This window comes from Mercurialis annua, linkage group LG8 (assembly GCF_937616625.2).
Source record: "Mercurialis annua linkage group LG8, ddMerAnnu1.2, whole genome shotgun sequence".
NCBI classification, from domain to species: domain Eukaryota; kingdom Viridiplantae; phylum Streptophyta; class Magnoliopsida; order Malpighiales; family Euphorbiaceae; genus Mercurialis; species Mercurialis annua.
Window position 1 is genome coordinate 43080478 of NC_065577.1, and position 17691 is coordinate 43098168.

The 17691-nt window shown below is 32.5% G+C and overlaps 1 protein-coding gene across 1 annotated transcript; it reads left to right on the top strand.

Annotated features, from left to right (window-relative positions):
- The first annotated feature begins 10050 nt into the window (after positions 1–10050).
- Positions 10051–15743, top strand: LOC126661069 (alpha-galactosidase 3). The gene is made up of 15 exons (XM_050354829.2): positions 10051–10467; positions 10678–10736; positions 11441–11497; positions 11581–11615; positions 11924–12027; positions 12143–12215; positions 12654–12712; positions 12787–12852; positions 12941–13024; positions 13595–13659; positions 13751–13833; positions 14210–14300; positions 14422–14480; positions 14794–14934; positions 15445–15743. Exons 1-15 carry the CDS (start codon positions 10274–10276, stop codon positions 15568–15570), a joined length of 1296 nt encoding a protein of 431 aa, XP_050210786.1. The 5' UTR covers positions 10051–10273; the 3' UTR covers positions 15571–15743.
- The last annotated feature ends 1948 nt before the right edge of the window (positions 15744–17691 follow it).

Here is a 17691-nt window from a genome sequence, read left to right on the forward strand (position 1 = left end):
TAGCAAAATGTCGAAACTACAAATATAACACTGACCATAAATGGACGAAGAAATTTTGTATAAAAGAACGGAAATAAAATTAGATTAAGATATTGATATAATTATCCGTGCATGAATTATTGAAAACCGTTAATCAAAGTTGAAAGCAGCACTCTTAAAAAAAGAATATGGGAGATTATATACTAAATGAAAAGCTTCAAAATTGAGTGTCAGACTGGACTTGTGGACAAGTTGAAATTGAATCCTAATATCCATATCTCTGATATGCAAATTGGAAACGAATAATGTGCTTCTAGTAAAGAAAACAATGGAACTATTAATTAACCTGATTTCATAAGTGAAACTATAACAGCATTGGGCATCAATCACATGATACTCTATTTAGATATTGTTGTAACATTGATACCGATGTTGAATTTTTGGTACCAATTGTCGTGACCGGTTCGTAACCGGATTGGTATGCGCAGCGGAATCGAAACCATTGGTAGGTATTTAATAATGGATTTGATCAACAAATAATAATATAGCAAAATAATAAATAACACAAGAGATTTACGTGGTTCTGCTTTAAAGCGTACATCCACGGGCGAAAAATTCGAGCCATCCACTAATCATCAAAAGGAGTACAAAATTGGTGGAAAATCACCAAATAGAGAACATCTCTAGTAAATATGCTCTTAGAAGAAAAACTCACAAAGTGTTTCTCTCTCTACAAGAAGTACCCAAAAGGGTAAGAATTAACTTATATTCCTCACATCACACACTCCCCCTTTTCCCCTTATTCACATCAATGTCTACATTGTGTGTTCGGTTATTGGTGTCTTCTAAAAGGTGAATAAGGTAGTGTATATATAGTGAATAAATAGTCTATATGGCATTAGGAATATTAATCCTAATTGGATTTATACTTCCTAGTTAGCCAATGATAACAAAGTTATCCTTCTCCCAAACACTTCATTAATAGAGTCCTAATACAAATAGGAATTAGAATTCTAGGCATATTCCAACAATCTCCACCTTGACTTGAATTCTCCAATAAATTGTGATTACTGTTGTGCTCCACCTTCTCCATTTAAGTCCAAACTGAACTTATTCCAAAAGCGGTTCTTTGAGGAGGACCATACAAGCTCCAAGAACATCTTGAACTTGCTGAAACCAAAATGACTTGAAGATTTACTATCTTCGGGTGTATCAATCAAAATTTCACGAAGCTTCGAATTTTGTTGGTCTTAAAACTGATACCAGAAACAAACGTCATTAGTAGCCTATAATGATTAAATCAAAAACAAATGTTGAGGTCGTAGCATATCCCTTAATCTTCATAAGTCGACCAACCCAATGAGCATACATCACAAGTGCAGCATCCAATCTCACTTCATTGCCAAATAACCCATAAAACTCGTAGTTTTATATATTGAGATATCAGACATGTGCATATAGAAATCATGTTGAACATTCATTATTGTTCTAACTGTCTCACTGTGCATCTTGCCCTTGACTGAACCAAAATCCAAAATTCTGCATGTATTGACCGTTACCCATAACTACACTCCACTATCAACTCAATTGTAGACGGAAAACCAATCGAAATTGGCACAAATGTGATATGAACAACCTGAATCTGCATAAATTTCGGATAAAATATAATTATGCTGCAATTTTAAGCGTAGACTGGTTCTCTAACCTGATTCGCTTGTAACCGCTAGCATTCAGTCCTCATCTAATTATCTCCAAACAAATTGACTTATGAGTGATCCAATAGTGACGTCATTCCAAATTACAAACGTTGTAATCCATCTTGTGTCTAAGATTGCTACTTATTCAAAACAAAATCTCTTTTGCAATATCATGATTTTTTAAAATCTGATTATGCCCAAACAAACTCTTCATTCAATAAACTCTTAAAAGCAATTTTTTAAATTCAAATCACTAATAGAATTTCATGAGAGTATAAAGAGATTACCCCAATCATTCATCTTACAAAGGCTCTATAAAATCCTCAAATAGTTGTGAGTTTAGAAAAGTCATACCTTTTTCTTTGTAGTTTAAAGTAGCATATTGATCTCCATCACAAAAATCTCCTTAAGAATTTTAATATCCAAGTCTGTCTTCAATTGACGACTTTCGGCACTTCCAAATTTGGTGGCTTCTCTATCTCCAAATAATCTTCTCGTACCAAGTAATTTCGTCTTGCGAAATCCTCCAAATAATACTTTGCCATAATAATCATAATCCAAAATTAAATCTGAAAAAACCAAATTGGCTCAGATACCAATTGTTGTAACATTGATACCGATGTTGAATTTTTGGTACCAATTGTCGTGACCGGTTCGTGACCGGATTGGTATGCGCAGCGGAATCGAAACCATTGGTAGGTATTTAATAATGGATTTGATCAACAAATAATAATATAGCAAAATAATAAATAACACAAGAGATTTACGTGGTTCTGCTTTAAAGCGTACATCCACGGGCGAAAAATTCGTGCCATCCACTAATCATCAAAAGGAGTACAAAATTGGTGGAAAATCACCAAATAGAGAACATCTCTAGTAAATATGCTCTTAGAAGAAAAACTCACAAAGTGTTTCTCTCTCTACAAGAAGTACCCAAAAGGGTAAGAATTAACTTATATTCCTCACATCACACACTCCCCCTTTTCCCCTTATTCACATCAATGTCTACATTGTGTGTTCGGTTATTGGTGTCTTCTAAAAGGTGAATAAGGTAGTGTATATATAGTGAATAAATAGTCTATATGGCATTAGGAATATTAATCCTAATTGGATTTATACTTCCTAGTTAGCCAATGATAACAAAGTTATCCTTCTCCCAAACACTTCATTAATAGAGTCCTAATACAAATAGGAATTAGAATTCTAGGCATATTCCAACAGATATGGATCGGCAGGACAAGGTAGTTTCATAGTATAAATGTTAAACTATGCATTTGGGAGAAATTACAAGTCACACATAACATATAAAGAAATTACATGTAAAATTCATATTATCAACACTTAAGAAATTATATGTTATTGTAACGGTTGGAGATGAAATACCAAAAGGCAGAACTTGTAGGTGAATGGCAAAGGTCTGAAAGTAACTTGCTGGTTAAATTTCAAAGGATTATACGTTACATTGGCAACCGTTTTTTATATAAGTGTTTTAAATAGAAGCACATATGGCAGGATTATAGGAAGCCACTTGTCATAATTATATTGAAAGTTAATTGGGTGCTCAGCTTTATATGGTTCCGCCATGTCATATTTACAACAAGCCAATGAGCATTTGCGATAGGGAATTTTTTAATTATAACTTAATTTTTTTATCATTAACTTTTCCACATGACTAACGCATCATTGGTCTGTTGCACGGATGACATGTCTCAACGGTTACGTGCAATAATTTTTCAGTATTATATGATCTTGTAAAAAAAAAATCAATCTCAGCTAGACTTCAGCCTAGCCTAATCTCAGGATAATTCCGCCCTTGCGAGGTTGTAAAACGTTTTCTGTTAAATTTATTAAGATCTTACTATTAGAGTTTTTAAGAGAGAATCTATTAGAAAAATTGTTTTAGATAAGAATTTTCCTGACTTTTAGTATCAAGTGAATCTAACACATTTTAAGTTATTTTCCCTTTTAAAGTCATTGAACCAATCTAAAGTTTTTGCAAGACTATCAGAAACAAGTTTCTCATGAGTGAATCCAATCCAACCAAATTAAATCATTTTCTTGATTTTATGGTTGAATCATTTTTTTTTCAGGTGTTTAAAATTAAAAAAAAATTCAAAGGTTGGCGTCAATTCACTCAATTTGTTGAGGAACTATTCATCTCTATAATTTTCATTATCATCAATAGAAATTTTAACTTTTGACAAAAAAAACTGGTTTATCATGATTCATTGACTCACACAACATGAATATTTAGAGAGTTCATGAGTTATTTATGATAATACTAAAAATGCTAATTGTGCATTGTAATTAGTGCTATAAAAGACGAAGGTACTTGACTCGATAAGAGTTCGGTTTGTGTTTATTTGTATCCTAAATAAATTAAGTTTTACGTTTATTTATTTAAAAGAGTTGAATATTAACATATTAGTAGTTACACGTCCACAAATAGCTCGTATATAAAGTCATTTGATTTTTTTGACCAAACTGGTATATTAGCTTGATTAAAAGTTCGTAAATTTGGTCGTATATGAGCTTGATAAATAATTTACAAATGAGCTCATATATAAAAACTCAATAAAGAGTTCGCGATCTAACTCGTAATATAAAATAATTTTAATTCATTAAAACTACATAGCTTTAAGTAAAATTATGTAGTTTTGATACAACAAAAATTAGCTACATGAAAATGCTAATAGTTATATATTGTGAATTTATAAATCTCTAATCTTAAAATTGAATTTAGATTTTATTTGTGTTTACTTCGTGTTTGTTTAGATGTTAAACAAGTTGAAGTAATGTTCGTTTGTTTAGCTGCTAAATGAGCTTGTTCACGAGTTCAACTCGTTTAGCAGCTAAACGAACGAACATTACTTCAACTTGTTTAACATCTAAACAAACACGAAGTAAACACAAATAAAATCTTAGCAGCTAAACGAACGAACATGAATTAGACATAAACCGATCGTGAGTATTATAAGCATTTAAATGAACAGATTATGAACACTTTATTTAAAGTTCGAATGAATATGAGCCAAATACTCTATTTATGTAACAAGTTTAATATAAACAGTTTAAAATTTGTTTCGGTTCGATTTATTGCAAGCCTAATTGTAAATTTGCATACAATCAGTTTTATATTTCAAATCAAGTCGTAGTTTTGCTTCTTAAATGAAAATGTCTCTATAGATATATGTAAATTTTATTTTATTTTATAAAGGAAGAAAGGATTCATTTAGTACTTATACCCTAAATTATTTAAATGCATTGGTAACGAATTGGAAATATGACTAACTGTATAATTTTATTGTATGGTAATTAGTCGGTGAGGTAGATTTAGGTTAGAGGGGAGAAACGTGGGCATCAAGTCTCAAATTTTTACAAAAACGCGTTAAGTAAATTTTTCACTTTTATAATAGTCAAACGGTGACGTGTTGTGGTATTTATCATGAGAGACCGACTTTGTATTGCATCATTCTTTTCTAAAAAATAAAAAAATATTTATCAACATTAACTAATTCTTTTATTAAAAAAAGAAAATAGAATATTTAAATGGTAATATATTATGTTCAGAGAGATAGTCAGATCATTCTTTGTCCCCTTTTATTATAGTTAGATAATTTTAAAAATATTCAAACCCTTTCATTATTTAACTGTTCAAGTATTTTAATTTCAGTCATGAAATATAAATATACTCTTTTTGAATATTAAAAATAATTTATTGACCATTAATATAAACTTTACAAAAAAATGTAGTATTCTTTTTCTATTTTAATATACATAAGTTATTATGCCATGTTGGCAATTTAAAAATGATTTAAAGAGGATTATAGCTTATAGAACTGTTGTAGTAAATTCATAGAGTATCCATGTTTAGGTATCTATATGAATTTATAATCACTTTATATAGCTTTTATATACAAATTGAATTATTTTCTTGATTTTATGGTTGGTGGGACTGGGAGGAGTCAGATTTCAAAGTCTATCTATAAATGCTTTACTCCAACTGCAATATCAAAACTAAGTCACACTTAAGACAAACATTCAGTCCAACCTCCACTAATTAACCTCAATTCTTCTCCTAATGAACCCCAATTCTTCCCCTAATTATGGTCCATGAAACAATAGCAACTTCCTAAGCAACTGCCAAGTAAGGTCACTACTAGTGAGGGATGTAAGCAATGTTATCAAAACCGGACTGGACCGGCCGGTCCGACCGGATTAACCGGAAACCGGACTCCTGTCCAATCCAGTTAGATATAAAAGTCAACTTTTTTAAAAACCGGTCAAAAACCGGATTGAACCGGAAAAATCCGGTTTTTGACCAAAACCGGCCAAACCCGGTTTTCAGAAAAATTAGACTAAAAAATTTCTTTTTTGTCAAAAGAATATTTATGTGGTCCCATTTTACACATGTTTACATCTTATGTGTTCATTTTTCTCTCCCTTACACACATTTTATTTTTACCCACACTTTATTTTACTTTTTATCTCTCATACACACACTTTTTTCTCTCTCTCATAATAACTCACATTTTCTCTTTCATATACAACACTCTTTTTTCCTCTAAATCGATTATTCTACATATTTTTAAATAGGCAAAAGGTCTGGAAAAACTACCGACCTTTCAATTTTTTTCAATAGCACCCGCACCTTGTAATTTTTTCAATAGCACCCTATTTCGTTTTTTTCGATTTCAATAGCACCCTAAATTTAAAAAAAAATGATTTTATTATTATAAGGATTAAACTTTTTAAAATAATTAAATTTAAGGGTCATTTTATACTTTTTTATACTTGGAAAAATTCAAATAAGTCCCTTAACTTAAAAACTTTTCAAATAAATCCAAATAAATAAATATATTTATATTAATAATTTAATTTAAAATTTTAAAAAAGAACGAACCCACTCCGGAGGAAGACGAGCAGCTCGTTTTCCTCGGAAGACCAGCTCGCTGGTCTTCATCCATGTAAGATGAGTAGCTCGTCTCAGGATTCGGCCACAGGTCTAATTTAATTAAATATTTATTCATATTTTTTTTATATTGTGAAGAAGAGGGCTTTATGTATAATTTAAAATATTGTAGAATATTTAGAACTTATGATATATATGAAGGATTTTTTTGAATATTAACCAAATGAAAAAAAGTTCAATTTGCTGATTTAGGGTGCTATTGAAACCGAAAAATACGAAATAGGGTGTTATTAAAAAAATTACAAGGTCAGGGTTCCGAGCCCGAGCTATTATAATTTTGTTTGAATTGAACTCGAGCTCTAAAATAATTAATTCCATAGTCTCGTAAGCCTTATCGAATTTATTGAATTTGGAATTTACCTTTATAAGTTGTAATAATTCTAAGGCGTCTCTAAGTATAATAAGAGGTTGTGGGTGCTAACCACGCCTCGATAACTAACAAACTAACAATTGAGACTCTAAAGAGTCGATTACCACCTTTGACAAAAAAAAAGATTATCATTAAAATATAATTTTTATAATAACATTGTCAAATCCATTAATTTTTAAATTCGATTAAAGTTTGTTAAAAACTAGCTAGATAATCTTATCAATCTCGATAATTTTAGATTAAATTTAATAAATTAGGTCCGAATTCGAGTTTAAATATATGTAAATACTCGACTTGGCTCGGCTTGACTCCATCTGGTGACGACTGCTATGGAGTCAATAAGCGCGTGAGTGTACAATAATTGTTACATCATTTGACTGCTATATATCAAACCTTCCTTCCCTTTTACTTGGTCAACTTCGAATCATACGTTAACTTTGTATATAAAACTAAACCTAACCCTCAACCCTAAGCAACACTTGACCTTATTACTAAAAACACAAACAAACTCTCTCACATTCTTTATCTCATTCTTCATATCAATGGCGTCTAAACCAAATCTAAAACCACTCCTTTTCTCGTTCTTCGTCATTTCTTTAACTATTCTTTCTTCACCGTCGTCGGCAGCGAGGCTCAGGTTACTAAATGATCGCTTTACCCTGCCGGCAACAGAACCAGCCTTGAATCTTGTGCTTCCGGTCAGTGTCTCATCGGAGAAAGATATTGAGAATATTGGTTTATTGTCACTATATGATGAAATGATGGGTTCTAAAAGGAACAGTCCTGAGGATGTGGAAATTCCGGTGAGACTTATCGGACGGTATGCACCGTCGACATTTCTGAGCATGCTTCCTAAAGGGCCAGTGCCTGGGTCGGGACCAAGCCGAGGAACAAATGACGTGAAAGACTAAGACAAATGTTTGACTTGGCGTCTTAAAGTTTCTGTTTCTATTTGTTATTCTTTTTTTCTTTCATATATTTTGTTTTACTATATATTTGTTTTTTGGTTTTAAGATCAATTATGTTAGATTGTGTATATATATGGTTACTATACGATTATAGATTATTTATAAATCAATCGGATCAAAGATTCCCTTTTTATTCGACTAATTTACTTAAATGGCTAATTTTTTTTAATTAATACCTAATCTTTGCAGTTATAGTCTAACCTTTCAAAATCGGTAGAATTAGTCTATTTTAAGATATTCAAGACCTTTGCTAGCTGTTTTTAAAATCGAATCCTAAGTTATTACATGCAAAAGTAGTCTAAATAGTTAGAAAAGGTTTTTACTGTCCCATAATAGACTAATCCTGCCGATTTTGAAAATTTTGATTATAATTGACGACACCTGTAAAATTTTGATATTAAAAAAAATAGTCCTTACTTATATTGCATGAGATACTGTATATTCGTACTTCATAACTGAATTTAATGCGACATGAAATTAAGTGAATCACATATAATCAATCTATTAATTACACACGAATATTGAATATTTATATTAGTATTTAGATAGAGTCACTTATGATAGATTAATCTAAATTTATATACCCATACCAAAAAAGTAATGTAATGTAAACGATGAGATTTGAGAGTAATTGTTATATGCAACGATTGTGCCGCCTACAACTAACTAATTAATGAGATGTTTGAGATATATAGGAGAACACTTAACATTTGTTTATTCTTTATCACTAATACTTTAAATATTATAAACGTATTATTTGTTTATTATACGAACGACATGACATAACTGTGCGTTTAATAATTATTCGAACAATGATGTAAGTACCGCTAAAAAGCAGTTACATCTTGACCAAATTGAGTCCGAATTAAAATTTAGATAGAAAATATGATCCATTGCCTCTTGAGTAAAGATTGGATATATATTTTTGACATGATATTTGATCATCTATGTACAGTTGTTGAGACACACTTTCATTTTCTTTTTGGTTCAAATGTTATTGGACTTTGAGTGTAAACAAAACCATTCCACAATTAGCATACATTTCCTTCTATTATTGCATGCAAAAAAGATGATATTATTGATCGAAAAAGAAAAACAACTAACCCAAAGTAGAAGAGGGTGTGGGACACTATAAAGTATAATCCTTTGATTAAACAATTAAGACTGTATAATTGACAACTTTTGAAATTGGACCCTAATGACACCTAAGTGATTGTGGGTCTAAACTTGAACAACAATGAATTTTCTACAAGTAACTAATAGGCTTGATCATGGACCCGGTTTAGACGAGTATGGATCACAAATGGGCTTGAAATTTTCTAGATCTATATGGAATTTTATCAAAAATAATTAGTATAAATTTATTATGAAGAGTCGGGTTGAGCTTGATAAAATAATTACTATTCTAAAGTCGATTCAAACTAAAAAAATTTTATCAATAAATTATAGATCAAATGGTATAACCGTTGCTAGATTATAAGCTCGGCTGCTCCACAAGCCGGATCAGAGCGTATATATCCATCCAATAGTAGACTATATTTACAAATAAATTTATATATATGAGATAATAATTAATATAAGGCTTAATCACCAAAAACCCCCCACCTTTTAGCCCCTTTTCAAATGCACCCTGACGTTGCAATTTTGTCAGTTGCACCTTAATTCACACCTTTAGTTTTCAATTCCATCCTCAAGTACTAAATTGATCTCTTTTTTATTTCGAAAAAGTTAAAATAAGTCATCAATTTTTAACTTTTTATGTGGAAAAGAGTTCAAACGAGTACTTTTAAGGGTTTTTATGAATTTTTTTCGAGTAAAAAAAGTCCAATTTGATTTTGAGGGTGGAGTTGAAATCCAAAGGTGCGAATTAGGGTGCAACTGATAAAATTGCAACGTCAGGGTGCAACTGAAAAGGGATTAAAAGATGAGGGTTTTTTTAGTGATTAAGCTTTAATATAATGATATATTGAATTTTATTGAAAAGATTCATATCCAATTAAGTCCAACACATGAAATTATAATCAAGAGAATCCCCACTTTTGCCTAAAAAATGAACCACAAAATCAAACAAGTGACCAAGAAATGTAGAAGCCTCTAAGACGAGTAATCAAACAAAAATAATCAAAGTGCTGATCTGTCCATTTGCAGACATTGACAGAAAAAAAAAAGGCTAAACAAATGTAATAATCCAAAGATTGTCTATTGTCTCTAAATTCAGTTTTTCTCTCTTCAGAATTTTAATCCGAAGAGCAATATTAGAAGAAACACCAAAAAGGGTAGTTACTAAATGGAGAAAAGATTCAATCTTTACTCTTCATTGTATGTTGTATGTCTATGGGCAAGTTTTGAAGTGGGCATTGGAGGGAGACAAGTTTCACATTTGCAAAGTTATGACAGCAGATGGTTTAATTCCATTTTTGATACTTCAAATTATGGAATTTTTCAGCTCAATAATGGCTTGGCTCGAACTCCTCAAATGGGGTCTCTTTTTTTATCCCTTTGTTTGTTTATTTCTTTTGTTTGTTTGATTAGTATTGTAAAGTAATGCCCTTTTCTTTATTTGATTTACTGGGGTGGTTGTTGGTGTTAATTTATGTGAATGATCGGATACTAAATTCTTAATCTTTTCAAGGTTTCTAAAGATTTTGTCTTTTGGTGTTTGATCTTCTGATGGAACTTGTGTTCTTGCAGATGGAATAGCTGGAATTTCTTCGCTTGCAACATCAATGAAACGGTCATCAAGGAGACAGGTGATTTCGATTGCTTGTTTTCATATTTCATTTCATTTTGTTTTTTGTTATATTTTACTATTTGGCTGAAAATCAAAATTGAATAGTAACTCCATGATTTAAGAAGGTGAATGGGGTACCGTGGTTCGAAGTATCATAGTTGAGTCGTTAGAAATCGCATGTATGGAAGTAATTTGAAAGTGTAAGGAAGAAGAAATCAATTTGACAATGATGAATTGACAATCCTTACACCCTCTCTTTCAAATTAGTAGTTGCTTTAGGAGAATAGCTTTAATTTAGTATGGTAACACTATAATTAAGACATTTTAATTATTTTCTTATCTATGTGCCAAAATCCTAAAAGACTATTGTTTTGAAACGGAGGGAGTATCATTTTTTTCCTGGTCAATAATTTGTGAGACTATTAAATTCTAATTTGGAGTATGTATGAGTGGCTGGAAAAATGTGGTGATCTAGAATATGTAAAGGTAGCTCATAGTCATGTTCGGCAATCTTGCTGTTTGCTCAATAGCACTTCATGAAGATTATTGATCGAAATCAAGTGCTATATGACAGTTGAAACTTGAATTTGGACCCATTATTTTCTGCAGCTGAAAATGTGGTTTCTAAATTTAGTGCACGGAATCTTAAGAGTTGGCTACATTTCATATTTTCCTAATTGTAAACTACTACGGAAATATTAATGTTAAATTCTCCTTTGGCAGCTGACGCACTCATTTCAACTGGCTTGGCTGATTTAGGTTACGTGTACATCAACATAGGTAATATCCATCTCTTTTCGAGTAGTTTCTGCAAATTAGCATTGTGGTTCTACTTTAGTTTTAATCCTTTTCATTGGATGTAGATGATTGCTGGTCTGCTTCAACGCGAGATGCAAAGGTGACTTGGATCCAATTCAGCTTTTTAAATGTTTCTCATTCATCATAGTGGGATAATAGTTTCTTTTGGTTTTTCCTTCTTTCATTGGATTGATTTTATAGGTGCAAATACAATCATGTCACCAGTATTTAGTAGCTTTGTTTGCATGATAAAACATAGAAAAGAACTAATCTCCTCTCTCCCACAAATTATAAATTTATAACTATTATATTATAAAAAGAAAACAGAATAGGAAAAGAGAATATAAGAATAGATTGCAGACTATAATTATCATGCGGATCCCTTACAGCAATTTATATGGTTGGCAGGGTGAATTAGTCCCTGACCCAAAAACCTTTCCATCAGGAATCAAAGCTCTTGCTGATTATGTACATGCGAAAGGGCTCAAGCTTGGTATCTATTCTGATGCTGGGTAGGATATACTTTTCGAGCATTTCTTCGGAAGCTGGAAGATAGATCATTCATTATGATCACTGCTGTTTCGATCTCTACTCATTCTATGGACTCACTAAACTGCATTTCTATAGGACTTTTACATGTCAAGTTCGACCAGGGTCACTTCACCATGAAAAAGATGATGCGGATCTGTTTGCTTCTTGGGTTAGTTTCTGTTATCCTGGCTTGTATTATGTTTGTTGAAGATCTGATAAATATCATGTTGTTATTAATGATTATGGGCATGGAGGTGAATAATTTATTACTAATATTTGTTTTCCTTAATTCTGTGAAGCACATGAACCAACCTACCCTTTCTAAAGCAAAAACTACTCAAGGATTAGTGAGGTCATAGATTCGTAGCTAAAAAGATTGATTTTCAAGCCATTTATAATTTTCTTTGATTGAAATTAAATGATTCTTTTTCTAAAGATGTTAAAATGACACCCTACCTAATATTGAAGGCATTAATTATATCATTAACAAATGAATTTGACGCAAACATCTCCGTGATAAGTATAGTTTTTATGGAAGACCTCTTCTTGCATGGTTACCAATATTGCTGCTGGGCTATTATGTTAACGTTCAATGTTGTGTTATTAGGGTGTGGACTATCTCAAGTATGACAACTGTTTTAATCTCGGCATCAAACCAAAAGAAAGGTGTCAGATTTATCCTAGTCTCATTCAAGTTATCCAATAATTAGGTACTTTAAACTTGGCTTGTAATTGTTTAGGTATCCACCGATGCGTGATGCCCTAAATGCAACTGGCCGCACAATTTTCTATTCACTTTGTGAATGGTAAACCAATTATTCCATTTATTTCCATAAACTCAATAATGCAGCGTACATTATGGTGATATTAACACTTTTATATTGATTTTGGCAGGGGTGTTGATGACCCTGCCTTGTGGGCTAGGAATGTTGGAAATAGCTGGCGTACAACAGGTGACATCAATGATTCATGGGTAAGGTTGGTATTCTAGACTCTGATATGTGTTTACATATTATGCTAAGCAGGCTTTAATTTCTGGTTTAAAGGACCATGCAGCTATTTATTGCTTTCAATGTCTGGGAACATAATTCCCATTACCATTCAGCACAACTTGACCAAACTTAAATAAGAATGAATGCCTCCTTTACTGAGTTAACAGACTCGCCTACTGAGCATCCTCATAATTTTAAGAAATGCTGAGCACCCTCATGGCTACTGGTTGATAAGATGAAGCAATATTCTAGTAGAAAGTAACAAAAACATTAAGGACCATCACTCAGTAACTACTCAATCACCTAACTGTTGTGATTTAGTTTAAGAACCAGGCCTCTGAGTAACGAGCTCTATTTGTAATATAATTGGTTAAATTACAAAAGTGGAAGAATTTATTATTAATAACTTTTCTCTAAATGTTTGCATTACCACAGTTTTTCTAAGTTTTGCAATAGAGTATCAGAAAATTTTAATATCTCTGCGGAGTACAAACTGTTGGATTTTTTACCTATTGGTTGATTGTCATTCTAATAGTGTTTTTCGTTTATTGTTAAGCATGACGACAATAGCTGATCTAAATGACAAATGGGCAACCTATGCAGGACCTGGTGGATGGAATGGTAAGAACTTGACCTTTCCACGCACTTAATTATGATGACTCCATAGTCTCAATTGTTTCAACTTTATGCCATGTTATTTTTAAATGATCAGATCCGGATATGTTGGAAGTTGGTAATGGAGGCATGACCTACCAGGAATATCGTGCTCATTTTAGCATCTGGGCTTTGATGAAGGTAACTCCATCGAGTCTGTGTCTCTTCTGCATTTAGCTTTTGCATATATGCTTAAATTGACAATTTTTTTTTTAATTTGGGGCTTGAAAGACAACCAGAAGAACAATACTATTGCTAATTTGTTTTTTTAACAAAGTTGTGCATTAAACTAATAAACTACCAAAGAAAAGAGCTTCCGTTCCTTTTTTATCTGGTCTAGGCTTTATTGCATTGGATAGAGTTGTATGACTCGGAGAAACTATGCTTATTTCCCTTGATCAATCAGTTGTCCCAATATGATTATTTTTCTCTTCTGCAATGCATGAATGTTTAGTATTCCAAGTCATTTTGAGCGAACTTTTGAATCCATGGATTTACATGGACCTTGGACATGCAGGCCCCACTTTTGATTGGCTGTGATGTAAGAAACATGACGGCAGAAACTCATGAGATTCTGACAAATAAAGAGGTTATTGCTGTAAACCAAGGTGATTCCCCTCTTTGCAACTCATTCTAAATATAAACTGAGACCATATCCAGTATTTTTACAAATATCTTATAGTTTTCAACGTATGTAATTAAGCAAATAACGCTGTGATTCTTTTGCAGATCCGCTTGGGGTTCAGGGAAGGAAAGTTCAAACTTCTGGAGTTGATGGTTGCTTGCAGGTCCTCCTGCCCCCTTGCATATGTTTATAATATATTCAATAAAATTACACTGGAATTATGGCTGAGCTATAATTGTTTTCCAGTCACTTTATAGTAAAAAAGCATTGCCTTAGCATGGGACTTTAATGGAAAAAACAAATTGTTTCTGTAGATATGCAGAAATAAGGCTACGTCTATTTTATGAGACTAAAACACTTCTGGATGATAAATATATATTTTGTAAGCGGAGTTGATATGGTTCAAACTAAAAGAAAAGAGGGATGTTATATATTGTGCGCGACCTTGTTAGCTATTTGAGTGTTGTTGTTTACAGGTGTGGGCTGGCCCTTTGTCTGGACATCGCTTGGCTGTAGTTCTATGGAATCGTTGTTCAAAGGCTGCAGCTATTACAGCTACATGGAAAAAGCTTGGGCTAGAATCCGGCACCAGTGTCTCGGTGCGAGACTTGTGGCAGGTGAGGACACCTAACACACGGATATTTATGCAGGTTTTCCTGGTAACACAGCTTTAGAGACGTGTGAAAAACTACATGCCTGACAAGTGAAAGATATCAATATTTCAGGATGACATGTTTTGATGGTTTCTTGGTGTTCCTATATAGTAAACTACTCATCTTTTGATGTCATACATTATTTAGTTGACCATTTAGTTATTCCTTCCGAGTATTAAAAGCCTTTTTAGTCCTTTAGCATCACTAATAGGTCTTATTTGCGTGAATAAGCCTTGCTGTGTTTTTCTGTTCATTTCAAAATTCATCGGCTCTTACTCGGTACCCGGGGAGCAATCTGTTTTATACTTTATTTGATAATTGAGATCATGAGATGTCATGAACGTATATTTGGAGCAAATAGGTTAGTGAAATTCAAGTAAATACCAAGTTATGCATGTCTCTTCCCTTCTGAGTTCTTTTGGGTTATAAAAGTTAGTTCTTGACTAAGATTCTTTTCTTTTTTGTTGCCTGCAGCACAAAGACATGGGAGGAGATTTCGTGACATCATTTGGTGCTCGAGTTGATGCTCATGATTGTGGAATGTACATCTTTACTCCTAAGACAGTGTCGCGTAGTTTTCTATTAAAGTTTACGGCATAATGACTCTTGCATATGTTTGAGCATTAATGTATCCAAGTGTTGTGAATATGAGAAGGATTGTTTATCATAGTAACGCCAATCCCTCGTCATTATTTAATGCAAGGGGTATATTACTGTAAAAACTCTGGATTGAAACTTCTAAGATATCGTAAGAATGATAATTAGTAGTGTTATGATGTTCTTACCTTCACATTTTTAACTTAAATTTCAATTTGGCCCCTAAACCTGTACATAATGAATCACCAAAAGTATATTTTTACCAATTAGTTCCTATAATTTGTTAGTTTTTATCAAATAATCTAAACTTGTAGTCAATTAGTTTCTTCCAGTTGTTTTTAAATAGTTACATTTGGTTGAACTGAAAAATTTAAAATTCAATGGATGGATTGATAAAAAAATTAATTTTGATTTTAATTACTCATTGCATGTGATTTTCCGAGGCAAATTGATAGTTAAGTCTCACATTTTTCATATCGGAGTTATTTGAGCATGAAGCACATTAGTTTACTGGAAAGTAATTCTAAACTGATCTCGGCAAGGATCCATACAAAATCCTCAAGAAAATTGCATGTAAAAATCTTTTCATATGTATATAATCAATCAAAAAGGCATATGAGGTGCATGTAAAATATCTTTTGCTGACACTACGCCCTAAGATGTTACTTTCTTTTAAAGGATCTACAATGTTGAGATGCTTAATAATTCTCGACTGCTTTTGTTGGAACTGAGAAATTCTCTATGCATCTCTTCAGAAGCTCCGGGCTGAGCAATAACTCATTCCCATTTTTATCTGGTGACTCTGCTACGATGACCACAAAAAGATGCATCAACTCGAGACTCGAGAGAATTCACTTATTAGATTTCTCCTAATAATCTACTACAGCTTACCGACAATTTGCGGAAGGGAAGATACTGCAATAGGTCCATTAATAGTGACACCAAAGTTATCCCAATCAAAAGTGCTATAGTACTTCAAAAATTTCAATAGGACCTGTAAATAAATAACATAAATTGATTCATTATCTAAACATGCAGAAATATTAACGCTGAAATCAAAATACTCACTGCTAAAATACTCAAGCTGTTGGGCGAGGCTTTAACCATAGTTATTCTTAACACACACCCGCACGCTTCATGCTCTATAGGCTTGAAATCTAAGCACACAGGCCCATCTCACCTTTTTCTTAACAGTTACCAGCCTGCCAAAATTTCTCTCGACTCCCTTCAACCTTAATGTATTTCCTCTCAATACTATGACAGATTGCTACCAGAAGGGAAGGGAGGAATATACCTGCTCCAGAAAGCAAAGAGCACATAACCCTGCCATTTGATTGAAAGAGATATCAACTGATATGTTCTTCACAGAGCATTTTACAACCTTAACCTGTCGGCCAATAACGCAAAATTAAAAACCTTACACATAACAAAGGACTGAAAATATTTTGTTTAAGAAATGCTAACCATCATTCCCAATAAATATGTTGCACACACAGACAAGCACATATCATATTCCTATCCACTTACTCGGGGCAATATTCTCATAATAAGTCAATAACTTTCTACATAAGAAATGTTAACGAAAAACCAAGAACAAAGAAAAGCAATTGATTTAGCCCTAGAAATTAACCATATCACTGATTCGCACTCCGATAACAATTAAGAAAATCTTGCTTCATACACAAAGGGAAAATATAATATACACGGGTGAAAGTACAACAATTGAGTTTTAAAACATAATTAGTATAAAATTAAGGGGCAAATGAAACATTGGTTCAACTTTCAAATCGTCGAACTAAGTATCAATTTTTGATTCATTACGGAAGTAAGTTGTAAGGATGAATGATCTCAGAATAAATCAATAACTTTACACTCATGGGATGCTGACAGAAATCTAATAACATAATGAACCAAATAAAACACCAAAAGTGCAAGAGAATAACCACAAAATCAAAGACAAAACAAACCGAAAACAGATTATCAAAGTAAAATGCTCGAATTTCAGGGTAAGCAGAATATATAATGAGCACAGAACAATATTATAGGAGTTCTAACCCTTTTTTAGCTTCTCTAGAATAGAGTCTTCATACAATTTGAAGCCAACGCCAACCAAATTATTTAGGC

Excerpts from the sequence above, each read along its gene's own strand:
- LOC126661069 (XM_050354829.2), top strand. The coding sequence starts at position 10,274 with ATGGAGAAAAGATTCAATCTTTACTCTTCATTGTATGTTGTATGTCTA. Across the intron at positions 14,301-14,421 it reads GGTTATTGCTGTAAACCAAG|ATCCGCTTGGGGTTCAGGGA; the intron begins GTGATTCCCCTC and ends ATTCTTTTGCAG. Across the intron at positions 14,481-14,793 it reads GAGTTGATGGTTGCTTGCAG|GTGTGGGCTGGCCCTTTGTC; the intron begins GTCCTCCTGCCC and ends TGTTGTTTACAG.